General features: G+C 44.2%; 1 protein-coding gene across 1 annotated transcript in view; it reads left to right on the top strand.

Moving 5' to 3' along the window:
• Positions 1–9,444: 9,444 nt before the first annotated feature.
• The window catches only part of LOC103764388 (protein LYRIC), a 30,404-nt gene continuing 21,496 nt past the window's right edge, over positions 9,445–18,352 (top strand). Inside the window, exons 1-2 of the mRNA XM_029965772.1 lie at positions 9,445–9,544; positions 9,863–10,362. Of these exons, the coding sequence (XP_029821632.1) occupies positions 9,445–9,544; positions 9,863–10,362 (600 nt within the window). The remainder of the gene's footprint in view (positions 9,545–9,862; positions 10,363–18,352) is intronic.

Consider the following 18,352-nt stretch of genomic DNA (forward strand, 5'->3'; position numbering starts at 1 on the left):
GCAGAGAAGGTGCACAGGCAACTGGGGAATGGGCAATTTCAGCTTCTCAGCCTTATATTATACTTTAGTTCCCATTGTTTATAGGCTTGCGGGATCACAGAGCTATTAAAAACTAGACTGAACAATAGAGATATTATTTTGTTACTGAAATTGGATTACACTCTCAACCACAAGTATCTCCTATCTGATAACATGAAAGTGGGAAACTGAAAATGAGTGCATTAGTAGTCAGATTCCTCAGAAGGGTAACCCACATCCTCTGCAGGAGAATTTCTGAGCTCAAAAGTCTGCCAGGAAGGACTGGCCAGAGAAATATTCCCTGAGGTATTTTCAGTTTTCAAATTTCAACACAGGTCATCTTCCTGGCAGTCACTGCAGAACAGGCACACTGTGCTCCATACCTGTCTATGGTAGCTCAGGAAATCAGGTGGATGGTATATGGATGAGCTTTCCAAGGGAACAATGTCATTTTTTGAGAGACACAACTGACCTGGAACTTCTTAATCCTATTGCAGATTCCTGTTATAATTACATCTTACTGCCTCACATCACTAACTTGCTTATCTACCAACACTATTAGGAAAGGAAATGTCTTACATTTAAGAGAGAGAATTATGTGAGCAGATAGTTAATAGGATTTTGTTACTGAGAGCTGTAAGACCTGGCATCTTTGGCATCTAGACTGCATAATGAGGGGGATGTATATGCCTAGGGATCAAACCCAGATCGGACAGCACACCACGCAAGAAGCTGTTTAAACAAACTAATTAGAAATACCAAGAGACATTCACCTTGAATCCTTTTCTGCTTCAGGACTTTGGCAGTCTTTAAGTCTTGTTTTTCTCTCTACATAATGAAGAACTCCCAGATCAATAAGCATCATTAATACTCACAGTGGGCATGACACCAGTGCTCCTCCAGGTATGTGTCCCCAAGGCTTTAGGTGTCCAGCCTACCATCAGCAGCTCCTGCACTGAAACATGACCCCGCTGGCCATTCTAGCCCATCCCACTGGCCACACTAGCCGACCCTGCTGGCCACACTAGCCTACAAGCCATGGAACCTACTCCAGTGTTACTCACAGGCATAGGACATTCAGAAATTAAAACCAAGGCTCACAGAGAGAGCAAAGGGTGGTGCTGCCTTTTGCAGACCATGGGCTGGTGGAGTTTGAGGAATGCTGATGTGAGGAGACAAGCAGATGAAGGATGTGAAAGCAAAGCCATTAGCTCCTGAGCTGAAATGGCTTGGCCAGTGTTACCCAGCAGAGCCAGGAAGTGAACACAGCCCCCAAGGGGCACGTAAACCAAAGGTTATGTTTTCTACTTGAGAAGTAAAATGGAAAATATCAGGAACACAAACAAAAAAACCCTTTTTGCAGACTGAAAATGTGGCTAACATTGCTGTCTCTCCTCTGCCTCATTTAATCATCTTAGAACTTGCTTGTGATTCATTTTCAGATAGAAACATAATAAAGTGTCAGCAGACACCCTTGACATAATGATGGCCAACATTTCCTTACAGCATTTGAGTTTTTCCCACAGGACATACCATCCCCCTTTTTCGATGGGAGCTGCCTTCCTCCAAAGCTGCCTGTAGCCTGAGGCTAATCAGAGAAGAGCTGTTAAGACATCAGGGGATGCTGAAGACCTTACCCAGTTTCCCGACTTAAGGAAGTTTCAGAGCAGGCCTTGAACCAGCAGCAGGACTGCAAATGAAACAGGAGGGCTGAAAGAAGGAGGCAGAAGTAGCTGTGACTTTTTGACCATGAGAGCTTCAGTAAGAGCTCCTTCTGGAGAGAGGCCTTGGAGTTCAGCCAATGCTGGACAGACCTGGCAGGTGGACTTGGGCATGGAGCCACCTGCCCCTGTCCTGCCTCTTCTGCCTGTCCTGAGGCCAGCACAACTCAGCACAGCAGCAGCACGACTCAGACAAAAAAGTCAGCCTTGCCATGACTGCCTACCATTTCCAGCCTGGATTTCCTCCTGAGACACTTTGCTTCCCACATTCCTCAGTCTGACTTAAAAATAGGACTGCCTCTGATCCACACTGGGTAAACAGATTTTATTTTCCTGGTTTGCATGTTTGAATAGCATGTTTTGCAAGGTATCTAAAGACCAGAGTAAGCTGCAGGCAGCACAGTTATTGAAGGCTAAGAAAAAGGACATCTCATCTCTGGAGATGCCTCTTACAGTGAATCTAAGCTCAATACACTAAATTTAGAAAAATGTTACATGAATGGAACCTGGGGTGCAGGGAACAGCGAAAGGACTTGAACTTGGCTTAAACAAACACTCTCTACAGACTGTCAGAAGATTACAAGATACTCCCTTCTAAAAAAGCCTACCAAACGCAGCCCTCCCTTCTGAAATGCTGCATTATTTGTGAAGAAATGTGGAGGATCAAGTAAAAGTAACCCTCTGCATGGGAGTCTGCAGTAGCACTGCTGCGACAACGTGTTGCTGTATTGTGTGGCTGGCAGGTTGGTGGGATGGTTCAGAGTGCTAAATTATGCCATGTTTTAAGACAGACAACCCCAGAAAGAGATGTTATCAGTCAAAGTTACAATATAGTTGCCATGGCAATTATAAAATGGGAAGCCATTGCTGTCATTTATTTAATTGTCACATGCCTTATGGTGAAATATTGGCTCCCTGGGTTGTGGAAGGAGACAATAATTGTTGGGTTTATCCCAAGCAGCTGTATTCTTTTGTGCAGGGTGAGTAGAGGAGCAATAATCCCAACAAATCCTGACTAGATGGATCCTTGGGGCACAACTCATGGACACAAGCCTGGGATCTAGACAAAATAGCAGTTCAAAAAACCTTAGGACATAGTTATTAATAGAGATTTCCTCTAAAGAGCCAGATCCAGAAGCGTCTTTGTGATTACTCCGGTCCTTCAGCCTGGCTGCTCACAGGACAGGGCTCTCAGTAGAGCAAACCTTTGTGTCAGCACTCATATCCCAGGTAACTGCCAGCCATGGAGGAGGCTCAGCCCTTTGCTGTGTCACCTCCCTTGAAGGAACCAGGGTCTCGTGTTTTGTTTTATGCAAAGGCCAGCAAGCTCCCTGAGCATACTGGGTTCACTCTAAGGATCTGGGTACTCATTTCTGTGGGTCCAGGAGACCACAGTACTCTGCAATGTCTGAAATTTTGAGGCTTGTCTCAACATCAGTGCCCAAGATGGATTATCTGCTTCAGGTACAAGGAGACATGGATTTAAGTAGACCTTAAGGAAGAGAAGACAAAGCAATGAATCATCTATGACCAGGTTACACCTGTGGGTCAGTAGCCCCATAAGTCTCAGGTCTGACTCCCCATGCTGAGATGATTTGCCCCAGCTTTCCTGGCCATCCCTCTAGAGCACGAGCTCCAGTGACAGGCCAGCTCTGGGTACTTTGCTGTGGTCTTTTACAATCAGACTCACAATTTCTCTACCTCCAATGTGAAAACAACTGAACACAAACCAGATCTCAGCAACCACCAGCAGATATACAGAAGTATATGCAGATACTTGTTCTGTGAGCAGAACAAACAGCCATGTATCTACAGAACACCATGTAAATATAGCCTCCATAAGCTACTTTTATTCTCAGGAATTTAAAGAAAGTGATACTGCAAAGAGTGCAGAAACAAATTTTAACCCACTGATCAAACCTGTTGCATAGATATGACTGTATGAAAGAAGCACTGATACGTCAGGGTTTTGCCTGCTAATGTCACACTGACCAAGGCCATCGAGACTATGCAACAACTATAAATCTCTTCAATATCTTCAAAAAAATCTACCTGCAAGTGCTCCACATTCCCTGTTGATCACAAAAAGACTAAACTTCTTCTCAAAACTGTGATGAGACTAGTTTGAGCTAAGAGAGACTAAGTGTTGTAGAAACATTATTTCTCCTTTGCAGAGGAACGAATCAAATACAGGGCAGTCAACTGCTGGCAACCAACAAGTTCTGTTGGTTTGTAGATGTCATTTCCTCTAGTATTCATATATATATATGAATATTTTTAGTTGAAATTAGTAAACTGGGTAGGAAGCAAGAAAAACATGAGCAACCAGCTCCACTGGTGCCTCTGATATGTTAGTGAGGGAAAGAGAGCTAACATGATCCTACACTGTGTGTCTAGGAACAAGTGAATAGGTTACAGAGGCTGAATATTACCTCTCCGTATGACAACACAGAAGAAGGATGTCAAGGGCACGTTCAAAATAGGAGCACGAGAAAAATAGCAAGAGACCTGGTGGAAATGCCTTTTGGTGAGAAATAGGGGTTTAATATCTTTATCAGAAGTGAGTTTAAGAGGTAACATACTTGTGACACTGAAGCTCTGTCTCAGGAGGAACACAGCAGCTACAAGGATATCTCTGTCAGAGTAAGTCACAGAAAGCAGTGGTGGGAAACCGCTAGATAACATTAAGTTAGGAACAAGATGTAGGTTTTTTCCATGGAGGATGACTAAACATGAGAAGAAACCATGGAGGATGTGGTGGATGTGGTACATTTTTCAGGCCTTCAAGTCTCCAGGTCAAAGTGGAAGATCCTCTTCAGATGCAGAGGTTATGTGAGCACATCTAGAGAAAAACTGTGGCCTTGGATACCCAGATTGCACAAGAATATGATGCTGCCAAAACACTACAGTGTAAGCCACACTTTTACCAGTGGATGCATATTCATACATTTTTGACACTAAAACCTCCCTGAGGGTAATGCTCGCTTCCCTCCAGTGTGTCAGCTGCATCTCTCTGAATGCTGTTCTTGATAGCAATAAATTGTGTGTCATCACTCATTTACTCCATGTTCACTGTGTTGTGTGCCAGTTTGGAATAAAGCAAGGAGAGACACTTATCTTGATTTTAGGAGACTTCCTTGTAGACATCATGTTCCTGTAAAAATGCACACATGCTGCTGATCGCTGATGAAGGGACCTAGGAAGTTTTTAAAGCAAGAGCTTGAACTGCTTGTCAAAAGAGACGACAAACCACCAGCTGGTTTTCCAGACAGCTGGATCCAAGACACAGACTGAACAGCACTGAAAACAAATATGCATGTAAAGAATATAATAAAGCCCTGTCTTCTGCTGCTAAACAAATCCATTTTTTAAACTGTATAAAATATTTATGATAGTATGTTGTAGGTTGTACTCAGCTTTTTTTTTTTTGTGGGGTGGAGGGGAATAAATTTTCCTGCCAGACTCCCAAAACACCACTGCTGATGAGATGCGCAGAAAACCTAAAAATGCTGCTGTATATTCATGCAGCTCTGCACAGGCTTCCACCCAGGGGAAGAGTGGGTGCTAAAGGGTGCAAGAGTGACCTGGGGCGCTTAACAGCTCCTTTCTGAATGGTTTGACAGGGATGCAAACCTCTTCGCCTTCAGGAAAGCCAACTATACATACTTTTATGTCTTCTGCTTTGCTCTCAAGGCCTTTGATTTTATCTTTAAACCAGCAGTGTTTATCGTTCTCGAGATGATTGTGTTCTGCTAAACAAGCTCCTTTGTCCCATAGTGTTGCTGACAAATCTGCTAGTGAAACAATTTTACTATTCAGTAACTTCAGTTTTGCCTCCAACTTTTTCTCTGTCCCCTTTGAACTGACAGTGCTGCATTAATGTCTGCTCTGGATCTGCCTGCCATGCATGTCATTGCTATAGCCCATTAAAAGCAGTTGCAGCCGTGCTTACCACTGGCTTCCTCCTTCCTTTGAAGCTGTTTTCTTTGACTGGTCTTAATTAATGCATAAGCTGGGAAAGTGCCTCCTTTCCTCCTTTCAAGATGTTTTTGTTTCTTTGTTTTAATTTCATGTCTTTGGCTGAATAGATGTTTCCAGTATGTTCTTTATGAAAATGAAAGGGAAATTGAAGCTTACACAACTTTTTTGTTGGTGAAAGAAACCCAGACCATGGTTTTTCTTTGACTGCGTTACCATTGCGTGCTTTTTTGACTCCATTTCTTCTCTCTATTCAGGAAAGCCAAGTAACATGATTAAAGTCCTCTTCCAACTCAAAGACTTTGACAGCAAACAAAGATGGATCACTTACCAACCAAATGAATCATGTACAGGAAACCAAGGCAAGTGTTAAACATATTTACTAGGGGAATCAGTTAAGAATGGTATGCCGAGGATCTGCAATTAATTAACAGCAGTTCCCTGTACTGAAACAAGAGGTTGAAAAGCTATTAGATAATTAGTAAAATTCTATAAAGCTGCATTCCTCAAAGCAGCCACAGATGCTGAAAGGAAATGCTGGACTGCTAGGCCAGATACCAACTTGTCAAGGAATTAATCATCTTATTTAATGGCAAATACCTGGCCACGTGGGCAGCCGTGCAAAAGAGCTGAATAGTCTGAACAGATGGAGCACTCCTCTCTCATTACTAGTTATTGTCATGCTACTGCCAGGCATGCAGCAAGCACCTTCCTCAGTTTCCTCATCGACAGGCTAAGCAAGCTCAGTAGTTGATCAGCTTTGTGCACGTCCATGCTAGTGCATCAGGGCTTCAGACAGGAGGGAAAATGGGAAAAGTTTGTGAATTACACAAATTTGTAATCAATACACTTCCTGCACATCAGCAGACGATCCTCAGGATTCGGTGCAAATGTCCCTGCAAGACCTTAAGCGGGTGGGTTGTGAGACCATCTCAGCCTGTAAACGAGCTTCCTTCCAGCAGAGAGGAGGGTCACAGCTGGCAAGGGCCCCACGACAGGAGCCAGCTGGGGGACACCTCAGTGTTTCATTGCCCAGAAATGACTGAAACAGAGATCTAAGCTTTGATCTCGGCCACGTCCAAACATCCTCCTGCCCGCGTCGGCACAGGGCTCACAGGGAAAGTCTCCCATCTCCGGGCTAAGCAACAGGCTATCGAAAGGAGACCTGCGCTGTGTCGCTTAAACCGGTGCAAATTCCCACTGTTTTCTATGCAGTTACCCCAAATCCCCATAGTCTGAGAGAGAGTAAAGCAAAGCCTTGTGACTTCATGAGAAGGGTCTGTTCTGAACAACCTGGTCAGCACCAATGGCTTCCCAAAGGGAAGACACACAGCTCGTTCTCTGCCCTTACTCGAGGCTTTCTGAACAACTGTTAGGAACAAAACCCGCCTGCCTTCTTTTATATACAGCTTGCTGAATTCCTGGTTACAGGATTGAAGGGTATTAAATACTGCCAAGTGTTCCCCTCAGTGCCTCTTGAAAGGTGTTTTTGCTGGGGCAGTTTAAAAGCTTCCCCTCTCTATCTCTGACTTGTTTGAAAACACTAATTTTTCTATCACTTCTGTTGCTGTTGATTAAACACGAGCAGCGTCAGAGTAGGGCATTTCTCTTGGCTTCTGTGGGTGAATCCTTAAGTCTAGTGCTAATACATCAGGTCACATTATAATTTCTGTGAAATGTTAATAAAATAATCATTTCATACCTTGCTTGTTTTAGAAAATTTCATTTTTTAACAATTCAATAGAAAATGGAAATAAAAACTATGCTTTAATTTCAGCTAGAAAACTGTCCAAACCAAGTTTTGCTGTGGGTTTTTTTTTTCTGTTGCCATATGGTTTTGTCAAAATCAAACAGCTTTAATGAAATATTTAAACATTAATAAGACTGAATTTTTCTCCAGAAAACTTCCCAAAGCCTACTTTCATCATTTCAGCACCCTGAAAGACTAACTGTGCATGCAGAAGCAGACAGGTTTGAACAGGACTCAACAGGCATTAGCAGCTGCATTATTTTGTGAACATCCACCACATTTTGATCTACAACAAATATGTGATTCCAGCTCCTGATTATTGGATTTTCTGTCTAAGTCTGAATGGAGAACAACTTCCTATCCGAAATTTGCAATTAGTTCATGTCACACATAAAAAGAAAAGTATTTTCTCAGGCTTGCAATAAAATTTCAGGCTTTCCATATAACGTTACATGCCAATAATTTGTGCAATTTTCATAGAACAATGGTGTGATATGTTGCTTAATAAGACTGTAATAATACTAGGAAAAAAAGTCTAATATGATGATGCTTATCTTTGAAAATAAATGCCATTAGAGGCCAGCCACACTAATTGCCTTTATTGAAGAAAAAAAGAAATAGAAAGGAATGTTGCAAAGCAGTAATCTCATAGTCAATTAAGCAATGCTGACTCCTGAAATGTCTTTCAGCTTATGTTTCCCCAGGAAAAGAACAGCAACTTAATTTAGATGAGTTGAAAGTAGTGGATTTATTTATGATCCGAGGCATAGATTGTACACTTTTTAACCGCTCAGACCTGAAGATACTTACCTTCCTTTTACGAACAGAGAAATAAAGACAGGGGAAAAAATAAAAGACAGGTATCTAAACTAATCAGATAACTGCCACTTTTAACTTCAGGAGAAGTCCCCTTTTCTCTGACATTTGCAGTTACCAGTTCAGGGTTCCAGATGGATACAAGATAAACATATTCTCATAAGAAATCAGTATCAGGGCTTAGGTACAAAACCACTCAAATTCCTGAGGTTTCAGACCACAAGATTAGTCAGTGATGAATTTTAGAAGATAGGCAGTAGGAGACACAGAAAATGATAACTTGTGGGATCTATGTTTAAATAGAAGCTTCCCACCCCAACAACAGTGTTTGAAGTACCACTGTATCCCCACAGATCTCTTCTGTGTATTAAGTGTTTCTCTCTCCCTCCCAAAACCTTCTTCTCCCCATAAAGTCATTCAGCACATCATTTCATTGACAATTCTCCTGTATTTTGTCTGGAAATTTCTAGAGTGCTTTAACACCTTATGATGCTTTCAAGACCAAGACTTGTTTAGGATGTATTGGAATTAGGCCCAGGACATGGGAATAATAAATCTTTCATCCCTGAAGAGTTGGTAATCCAATGGAAGGGTGGATAATGAGCCTTCTGCTTTGCTATCTTTTCCATGGGCGTGTGTCTGAGCTTGAGCTCCAGCACTTGGATCCATGCTCAGGAGAGAGCAGTCCCTGCTGGGTGAAATAAAGCCTTGACAGATGAAAGCCATTCCCCTACCAGCCCCTTTTCTGTGCTGGGTTTACTACAAACATAACTTTTTATGCTGTTCTAGTTAAATAAGCTTTATTTACTATCTTATTTTGTAGTAATAGCCCCTAGTGAATGCCACTGAGCTTGTGACAGGTGTGAGTCACAAACATACTGAGACACACTTCTGAATGAGGGGCTCACTCCAGTTCACTGCTATTCACTGCTTATTTATTGCTTGGAGGTTGGCCCCCTAGATCGACCAAGATAAAACTCAACTTGCCACTGAAGCCCAGTGACTTTGAAAAAAAGACTTTCTGAGAGCACCACCTGCACTTATTCATCAGGTGGGTGGAGAAATTTCCTATCCGGGCGCAGCAAAGATGTGGCTCCAGGCGCTCTGCTCAGCGTTCTGCTGGCGGCGGTAAACTGCTATTTCCCTGAGGATCAGCCCGAGATGAGAGCGCATCACGCGCTGCGTTACATGGCAGAGCTTGTCATCATCACAGCGATGGTGCTCGATAACGACTTGTTTGTCACGGTGCCTGACAACTCAAGTACATCTCTAAAAACTCTTCTGTCTAGACTGGGGGAAATTCGCAGAAAAGCATCACTTGCGAGCATCCCTGCATACGCCGATCCTCGGTCAAACATCTGCTCTCAAACCATTGCCGATGCCCGCAGCTCTGCTGCTTCGAACCGCATCGCGTTCTCCTTTCATCATGTACCACTTCCATAGGGAAGATCTATTCGATGCATTAACCCCTTCCTGCCCCCAGACCAGCCTCACACGCGCCCGGGGAGTCCCATTCCCGCCCTCCCGCACCGCGCACCCGCCCTCCCGGCCGAGCCCGTGGCGACGAGGCTCCCGTAAGCACCGACGTGTCCGCGCCACCCTCGGCTCCCCCGCACCCGCCCCGGGCCGGCCGGTCCCCCCCGCCCGCGCGGCTCCGCAGCCGCCACTGGTGCCGCTCCGGGCGGCGGCGAGCGCGGCTCCGGCACCAACTTTTGGGAGCGGAGCGGAGTGGAGCGGGGCATTCCGGTGCGGGGCGCGGCGCGGCCATGCTGGGGCCGGCCGGCGCGGCTGGCGCTGGGCGCGGGGGAGCTGCCGGGGCGGCTGCTGGCGCTGCTCTGGCCGGCGCTGGTCCTGGCGGCCGCCGCGGCCGCGCTGATGGTCCTGGTCCTGCGGGGCCTGCGGGCCGCCGGGGCCGCGCCGGGACCCCCCGCCCGCCGCGCGCCGCCGGGGAGGTGCAGGAGCAAGAGGAGGAGGAGGAGAGGAGGAGGAGGAGGGAGGATGCCCTCGCGGGGGGCGGCGGCCGGGCGGCCGGGGCGCTGCGTCGCGGCAGCCGGAGGAAAAAGGCGCACGGCGCAAAAAGTAGGTTATGGGGGGGGGGTCGCGCCTGGCCGGCTCTCCCGGGACGGGACGATCATCCTTCCCTCTTTCCTCCCCAGCACCTTTTCACCGTGCAGAGAACAGCCCTGCAGACAGCCCGGTCTGCACCCTCTGCTCCCGGCCCCACAGGGCTGCAGCCCTCCCATCTCATCCCATCTCATCCAATCCCGCCTACATCGGCACCCTCCCGAACTCTCTGTGTGATATAGCGGTGAGGGGCTGAGCATTCCCCGCTGAGCCCCGTGCTGCCATCCAGATGACAGGTTGCCCGAGCACCTAGCTGGGGATTTCTGGCGCTGGCCTTTCATCCGCCGCTTTGTCTAAGAGCATAACAACAGATGGGATTCATCCTTTTTGAAGGGAATTAAAAAAGCTCCAGTTAATGTCCATCGTATAAAGAAGGAGTATGCAAGAATAGTATTGGCACTGTGGTGTTAATACAATGGGCTAATAATATACTCCAAATCAAAGCCTTGTTGTTATTGCACTGATACGTGGTAGTGGCTCTGAGCTGATGACCATGCCACCCTGTTGAATACAGGCTGTGAGCTTGATTCGATGCACAGTGCTGAAGTTTCCGTATGACATTGTCATGACTGTGTCACTCTGACATGCTGTAAGCTGTCTGTGGCAGAAAATCTTGCTGTAAATTACAGAAAACAATTTCATTGAGGCACTGTAATATGTAAAGTGCAGCTCTCAGGGGAACATACCAAACATACATATGTATTTAAAAATAATACATCAAGCTTTTCTGAGCATTTTAATCTGTTACTATTACCTCCTAGGTCTCATTTCTGATAAAGACAAACAAAATGAATTTGCAGGGATTTTTTTTTTAACTGTGCTATAAAATAAGTGGTTTTGTTCCTCATGAACAGAAATATGTCAGGCTTTCCAAAAAAACACTAGTTTTCAGGGTTTTATTATTTTGTTCTGGGAGTTGTAACTTTTAGTTGACTATATTTTAATAGACTATTTCATTTTAGAGCATTTTTTTTCTTTCATCACTGAGGGCAGAATATTGGCCTGACAACACAGGTATCCCTGAATTAGTAAAGAACAATTAAATCAAAAAGCAACCCAGACATAACTGCCCATGTCAAGGTGTGAAGAGGAATTTCAGCAACAATTTTATTAAAACTTTCTAATTATCAATACTAGATAACTTGATTTGGCTGCAGAACAAATTAAAATTTTCCAGAGCCACCAATTATTGCAGGCAGTGCAGGGCAGAAAGGGGGGACACCCACCTGGTCTCGTTTCTGAGAAAGGCAAACAAAATGAATTTTCAGGAATTTTTTTTAAGTGTGATATAAAATAAGCATGTTTGTCTCTCATGAACAGAAAGGTGTCAGAGACAGGCCAGGTGCTGTGGTGATGACAGGGTTATTAGTTCAAGCTGAAGACATTGATTTAGATAGATATCTTCTAATCAGAGGTGCTGCATCTCACAGGCCTGAGTAACAGAAACGAAAGAAGAGGAGGAATAAACTGAAGGGATGAATTTGTTTACAGTCATCTGCAGTTTCTGCCATTAATCTCATCTTTTCCTGCACTGAGCGATTCTTACTCTTGAGGGGCCAGATTCTAGCAGTTGAATTTGCACAGAGTAGCATCATCCTCTGTATGAGACTCACTGACTGTTGTGCAGAATACAGAAAACGTGGTCCTGAGGAGGTGAAGGATGAGAAGAGGATGATCAAGAAAAATAACTTCAAAGATCCTAGAGAGAGATAATCCAGGGAAAACATCATACATGCTGAAATGAAAAACAGAGGCTTGTCCTCCCACGACAGTACCCTGCCCTTTCTCTTCTCTATTTGTCTCTTTTGTTTTCTTTTCCCCACCCCCCCTTCTCCACTGCTTCTTGTCATTTCCCATCATGTTATCTCTGTCTTTGGAACATCATATCCTTGAGGCAAAAACTTTATCTCCTTACATAAGTGTAAAACGCTGCATGCTGCTTTGGCACTTAGCTGATGCAACGATGCCAGAACAGCAAAACACCTTTGATATGCTGAAATTTGCATATGAAAATCTCCACCAAGGCAGTATCAGAGGTATTATTGATAAGAAACTCTCCCATCCATAGACATGGCCAATACCATAAGCTGGGGTATGCATGTCTTACAGGACGGGAGCCCCTCTCTGCTGCCTGCTGAGGTATGAAGCCAAGAGACAATTGCCTCCAGTGCTCAGGTGTGTTGATACATCCCAGCAGCCAAACATCTGCATATCCTGGAGTGGTGAATAAGTCAAGATCTTAATTAAAAGCAGCTAGGTGGTTAATTATTTTTTCAATTTGGGATGCAAGTTTGCCAATGATTCCCTGTCACTTCCCCATGGGTGGGCTGTGAGACTGCCTTCCCACGGAATCTGCTCTTACACAGCTGCAGTTGTCTGATGTAGGACTGATCTTCTTCCCTCTGTGTGCCCCTACTCCCCTTTAGGCAGCCAGCACCTTCCCAGGAGCTGAAGGTGCCTTCAACTTTCTGCAGGGTTCCTCTCCTGTACAGCTCCGAGCCACAGCCCAGTCTGCCCAGCCACCTCCATCTAAACCCCTCCCAGGTCCAAGTCACTAAAATACAACAGATCATGACTGTGTTGGTGTCTCCCAGTGCCAGTGCTGCTGGCAGGCAGCATTCATGCCTTTCATCTCATTACCTGCTAACTTCAAGTATGGCAGAGTAAGAGCCTGGAGGGATGACTAGTCCCAGAGCAGGCTGTGCACTGTTAGGCCCAGACTAAGTGGCTTCCACAGCCCATGTGAGATAAGTCTATTGAACAAACTCTCACAGGATCATTGAGTGGTCTGTTTTGGAAGGGGGTCTTGAAGATCATCTAGTTCCAAACCCCTACCATGGGCAGGGACACCTGCCTCTAGACCAGGTTGCTCAGAGCCCCATCCAACCCAGCCTTGAACACTTCCAGTGATGGAGAAGCCACAGCTTCTCTGGGCAACTTGTGCCAGTGCCTCACCACGCTTACAGTAAATAATTTTTTCCTAATATCTAATCTAAACCCTCCTTCAGTTTGAACCCATTCCCCCTTGTCCTTTCACTACATGCTCTTGCCCCATCTTTCCTGTAAGTTCCCTTCAGGTACTGGGAGGCCTCAGTTAGGTCACTCTTGTGGTTAAGGAATCATACTCCCCAATTCAGTGTCCCCACCAAGACTCACCAAACCACCTGTTGGTCTCTCTTGCTCCCCTGCTTTCCCCCTCCCCCTCTCTTTCCCTGCAGTGGCAGGATGGAGAGGAGAATTGGAGCCAGCAAAAGGAAAAGATCACAGGTTGAGATAAGAACAATTTACTGGAAACAGCAATGAGATAAGAAAACTAACAGTAACAGCAAGGATACTAATGACAGGGTACAAGAAAAGACAAAGAAAAAACCCTGACAATAGACAGTACTGGATGGCTCCCTCTGCCACCCTTACTTGACCAGAAGGAACCCATTCTCCCTAGAAGAGAGTCCCTTTCCCCTGTCCCAGCAATGATGGTGAGGTGGTGTTAAATAATCTTCTTGTCCTGGCCATGCCACCTCCTGGTACTGCAAAAAATTAGCCCTGTCCCGGCTGGAAGCAGGAGAGTCACCCTGAAGCCTTCTCTTTTCCAGGCTGAACAATCCCAATTCCCTCAGCCTTTCCTCATAGCAGAAGTGCTCCATCCCTCATCAACTTGGTGGCCTCCTCTGGGCTTGCTCCAGCAGGTCAATGTCCTTCCTGTGCTGGGGACCCCAGGGCTGGATGCAGTACTTGAGGTGGGGTCTCACCAGAGCAGAGTAGAGGGGCAGCATCCTGTCCCTCAACCTGCTGCCCACACTACTTTGGATGCAGCCAGGACACAGTTGGCTTTCTGGGCTGCCAAGCACATGTTGCCATCATGTCCAGTCTCTCATCCACCACTTTGTTCAAATGGATGCATGGTCTTCACACGATCATACAAGAACATTTTGAATGTGATCTCATTATGCATCACACATAACAAGTTACATTCTGGCTGTTGACACACACACATACATACAAAACCTTCTAGAAATTATGCTGGAGGACGTTTAGTCTTTTTCAGGATAGCCTTTTCCCTCATTTCTTTCAGGAAATTTCTAGCAAGACTTGCTGGAAGCCAACTGATCTGGATGGGATTGCTGTTGAGTGTTGGGGTTTGTGTTTATTCAAAGTTTTTGGGTTGTTCTGCAAATTGGTCAGTTCTAAATAAGAACTTTTTTTTACAAATGTAGTGACTTCTAAAAAATGTAGACAACTTCTAAAAATATTTATTATCTGATACATTAAAAAAAAAAGCTTTCTGCTTTTCAGAAGTGTCTTTATGAAGTGGAGATGCTTCTTGCAGAGATTGCTTAACTGTACCAGACCTAAAGATCCATCCCCTCAGCTCCAGAGGTTTTGCAGACAGATCTTTTACCTCTTCAGGTTACACAGTATTCTTCATGCCAAAGCAACACAGTTGCACAGTTATTTTTATACAGCTGTCTTGGATGAGAATTAATTTTGAAAGTATCCTGAAAAGTGTTGGAGTTTGGTAATTGCCTCCTTAAAATGGAGCCTTTATCCCTTGTTGGGATGGTGCTTTAATTAATCAGAATAGCAGATCCCAAGAAATTGATTTCTTCATTTCTCTTCTCAACAGTGGTTTTAATCCACTCACACAGGTTTCTTTCTTTCCCCAGATGATAAGAGCAGCTGAACAGAGGCAGGTACCCGTCAGCTCCATGTGTTTATGGCTGCTGTGTATGGCTTCTTGTGTGTCCTGGGAAGGCTGGCCAGCAGGAGGATACGTAATGTAGGCAGCATCATCCTAGGGCTGCTTCCCTAAGTTTTCTCTTGAAATTACTTATGGATATGAATGGCTACAGTTGCAGTTCTGGTCCTCACTTCTTGTCATCAACCTGTGTTTGTGCTCAAGGGGTTCCTATGGGCAGCTTCATCCCAGGGAGTATGTGCAGAGGAACAGGTTTTCTGCACTGATCCTTTTCTGTGTGGTTCTTGGAGCATCCATTTGATAGGAGTCCTACCCCTTTCTTTTCTAAGTGAGAGGCCTTAAGCGAAGGGGGAAATTTCAGGTATTCCTGGTGTGTATTTCTCATATAATTCTGTCTATTCATTGTGTATGTTTCCCATGTAATTTTACCTTCCAACAGACTCTTCTTTCCTACTCAGAACACATTTGTCTGACGTGATTTTTTCAGGGAAAACATTCCATTAACACGTACAAATAATAGCTATTAATAATAAGCTTATTATTAATATTATTACTAATAGTAATTACAGTATTTATCACAAACCAAGATCCTGCTCTCTTTTCCCTCCCCTTTGCAGGTATATCTGTGCAGTGTTGTGAAAAGCCATGCCACAAAGAAGCTCCTTTACGTTCTTCTGCCATTCATAAAGAGCCCTCAGTTTCCTTTGCTAATGAACCAAATATGGGGAATTTTTGGCTTCTCATTGTCACCTTAGCAGAAATTGGCATTGTGTTACCCTTTCTCTAGTTGTTAGGATTGAATGAGTAATTTTCTTTGAAGCTGATACTTTCCTGTCTCTCTGGTGGCCTTTGCCTCTGCCTAAACCCCATCCTTTCTCCTCTGACAAATGCAGTGTCGTCCTTTCCCATTCACCTGGTTCCCACTGATACAGGGAATAAGACTCCCAGAGTGAAGTCCATCATCAGCACAAGACCATGTGGCAAAGCCAGACTGGCCAGGATGTCTGCTTCCATTTATGAAAATCTGGATCAGAATTAATGAGAGCCAGTGCTGCTTCATTTCCCAACACATTTGTCATGCGGGTTGCTCATTGTCTGCGGATGGAGCAATAGGAGCTGCTGTCTGGCCACAGCAGCACTTGGGTTTGCTCACCCTGTGGCTGAGCCCCCACTCTGTGCACAGGAGACAAGAACCCATCTGCAGAGAGCAAACGGGAGTGCAAGCGGTGCTGCAAATATCCAACTCATAGCGTGGAGAGTAGGGAGTAAAGACCAGATCTTCCAGAGGGTGCTGAGGGTGATGAAGTTCTTGTTGAACATCTACTGAGAAATCTGAGAGTGTAGTGATACCTTGTTCAGTATAACACAGCGTATTTAAGGAAGGTTATGTAGTGCCCTGGTTAGAAATTCCTTTCCTTTTGTTCTTTTCTCCTCCCCCTTCCCTTATTTTTTTAATTTGGTGCATTTTGGTGTTACTTTTGTCATACCAGTATTGCCTTTTAGCCTAAATCCACCACATTTATTTTGTGTTGTAATATAAAGTGAAAAAAATAAAATGGTTTTTGCACTGGAAATGAACACTAAGAAACAATTTAATTGAAGTATTTCTTAAATCTGGAAATGGTTTTGTGTTCACAGACCCCCTGCCAGAATGGGGTAGTCTTGCTTCCTTTCATTTCCAGTGTCCAACCCACTTAATTTGAGTTTTCTGAAAGTGGTAGCTGAAAACAATTTTCTGAATTTTATTCATGTTCTTAAATGAATTCCCTGATTTCCAGTGTGTGAAGCATATAATAGCTCCCCTTGGGTTTCATAGGCTGAGTTTATTTTGTCCTAGTATCCCTCTACTGGGCAAACCTTTCCATGCCTTCCTAAGGAAGGCAATTTTAAGCACCTTCCCCAAGAGGGACAAAGGGCAGTTAGCGAACGTGAAGCTGATATTCACACAATTTTTAATTAATCCTGTAACCAGTTGGTGGCACTGAGATGTGAAAGCAGGCTGCCTGATCTGATAGATGCTTACAAAGGTGTTGGGTTTTACAAAACTGACTAGTCTCACAAAATTATTGAAATGCATAAAGGTAAGTCTCTAGGGGTACAGCTTTATGGCTTCAAATACACGGTTTATATACTAATGATTAAACTCAGTATTTTGTAACATTTGAAGACCTGTCACTTTGCCTCCTTTCTTTGAGGTTTTATGTAGAACTATATTAACAGCATAAAATAAATTAAACACTAGCTCAAAAGAATCAATCAGAAATTGCTAGTTTCAGAGCAATCATCAGAAATATAAACTTAGGTTACATAAAAAGGGAGAAAAGGCAGGGGGTGTGGGGGAAATCCTGTTCCACTGGGTCATGAAGCAAATGGCCATGAACTAAAAATAATCTTCCTATTGTTCCACAGAATGTGAGTAGAAATTAATATGCTAAGTCTTATTCCACTAAAAGTCCCGATTCTGCTTCTCTGCATATATTTAATGTATTTGGAATTGCATTGATGACTTTATAAAGTCACTTTATGTGGTGGGTTTAGATGTGTTTTCCCTGTACAAAACTACGTTTTTCATTGAGAAAAAATTTACCCTGACAATATTCATATCTCTTTAATGATTCCATTAGGTTAAATGCAATAAAATAATGAAAATTCCTTTTTCCTTTTCAGAATGGCCAAACGGCATGATAAAGAGGCATGACTAATCCCTTACCCTGAGGGCTTCCAAAGGGAAGAATAGGGTAGGGTGGGGTTCCTCAGCCACACAACCAGCTTACTGCCTGAAAAGGGGTTGGATAAAGGCAGGATTTGATACAAAAGGTCAGGCTAACATAATACCTTTCCACTGAAAGGAAGTAGAACTCAGTAAAAATTCTTGGTGATGAAGGAAGGGAATTACTGCTATTATATATATTATATATGCTGCTATACTGAAGGACGGTGAAGAAGCAACAAATATTTCAGGTTTGAAAGAAGAGCATCACCGCAGTGGGCTGTTTGGTGAGAGCATCAGTCAGTGGTCAAGTGTGATATTGTTTTGCACTAAGGTGATCATTAGGAAGAATGCAACAAGGTTCAGGAGTCCCAGGTGGGTACTTAGGGCTGAGCAGCCAGTCAGTCACCATGAAGACCCCTGGAATATAGTAAATGACTGTCAACAGTATATTTTTAACCTCTTAGTCAGTAATGGAGAGAGAGAGGGATGTTTGTCTAGCAGATGAAATAACATTTAAGTAGTAAATGTTGTGCTTG

This window comes from Manacus vitellinus, unplaced genomic scaffold, assembly GCF_001715985.3.
Source record: "Manacus vitellinus isolate BGI_N305 unplaced genomic scaffold, ASM171598v3 scaffold_11_pilon, whole genome shotgun sequence".
Taxonomy (NCBI): domain Eukaryota; kingdom Metazoa; phylum Chordata; class Aves; order Passeriformes; family Pipridae; genus Manacus; species Manacus vitellinus.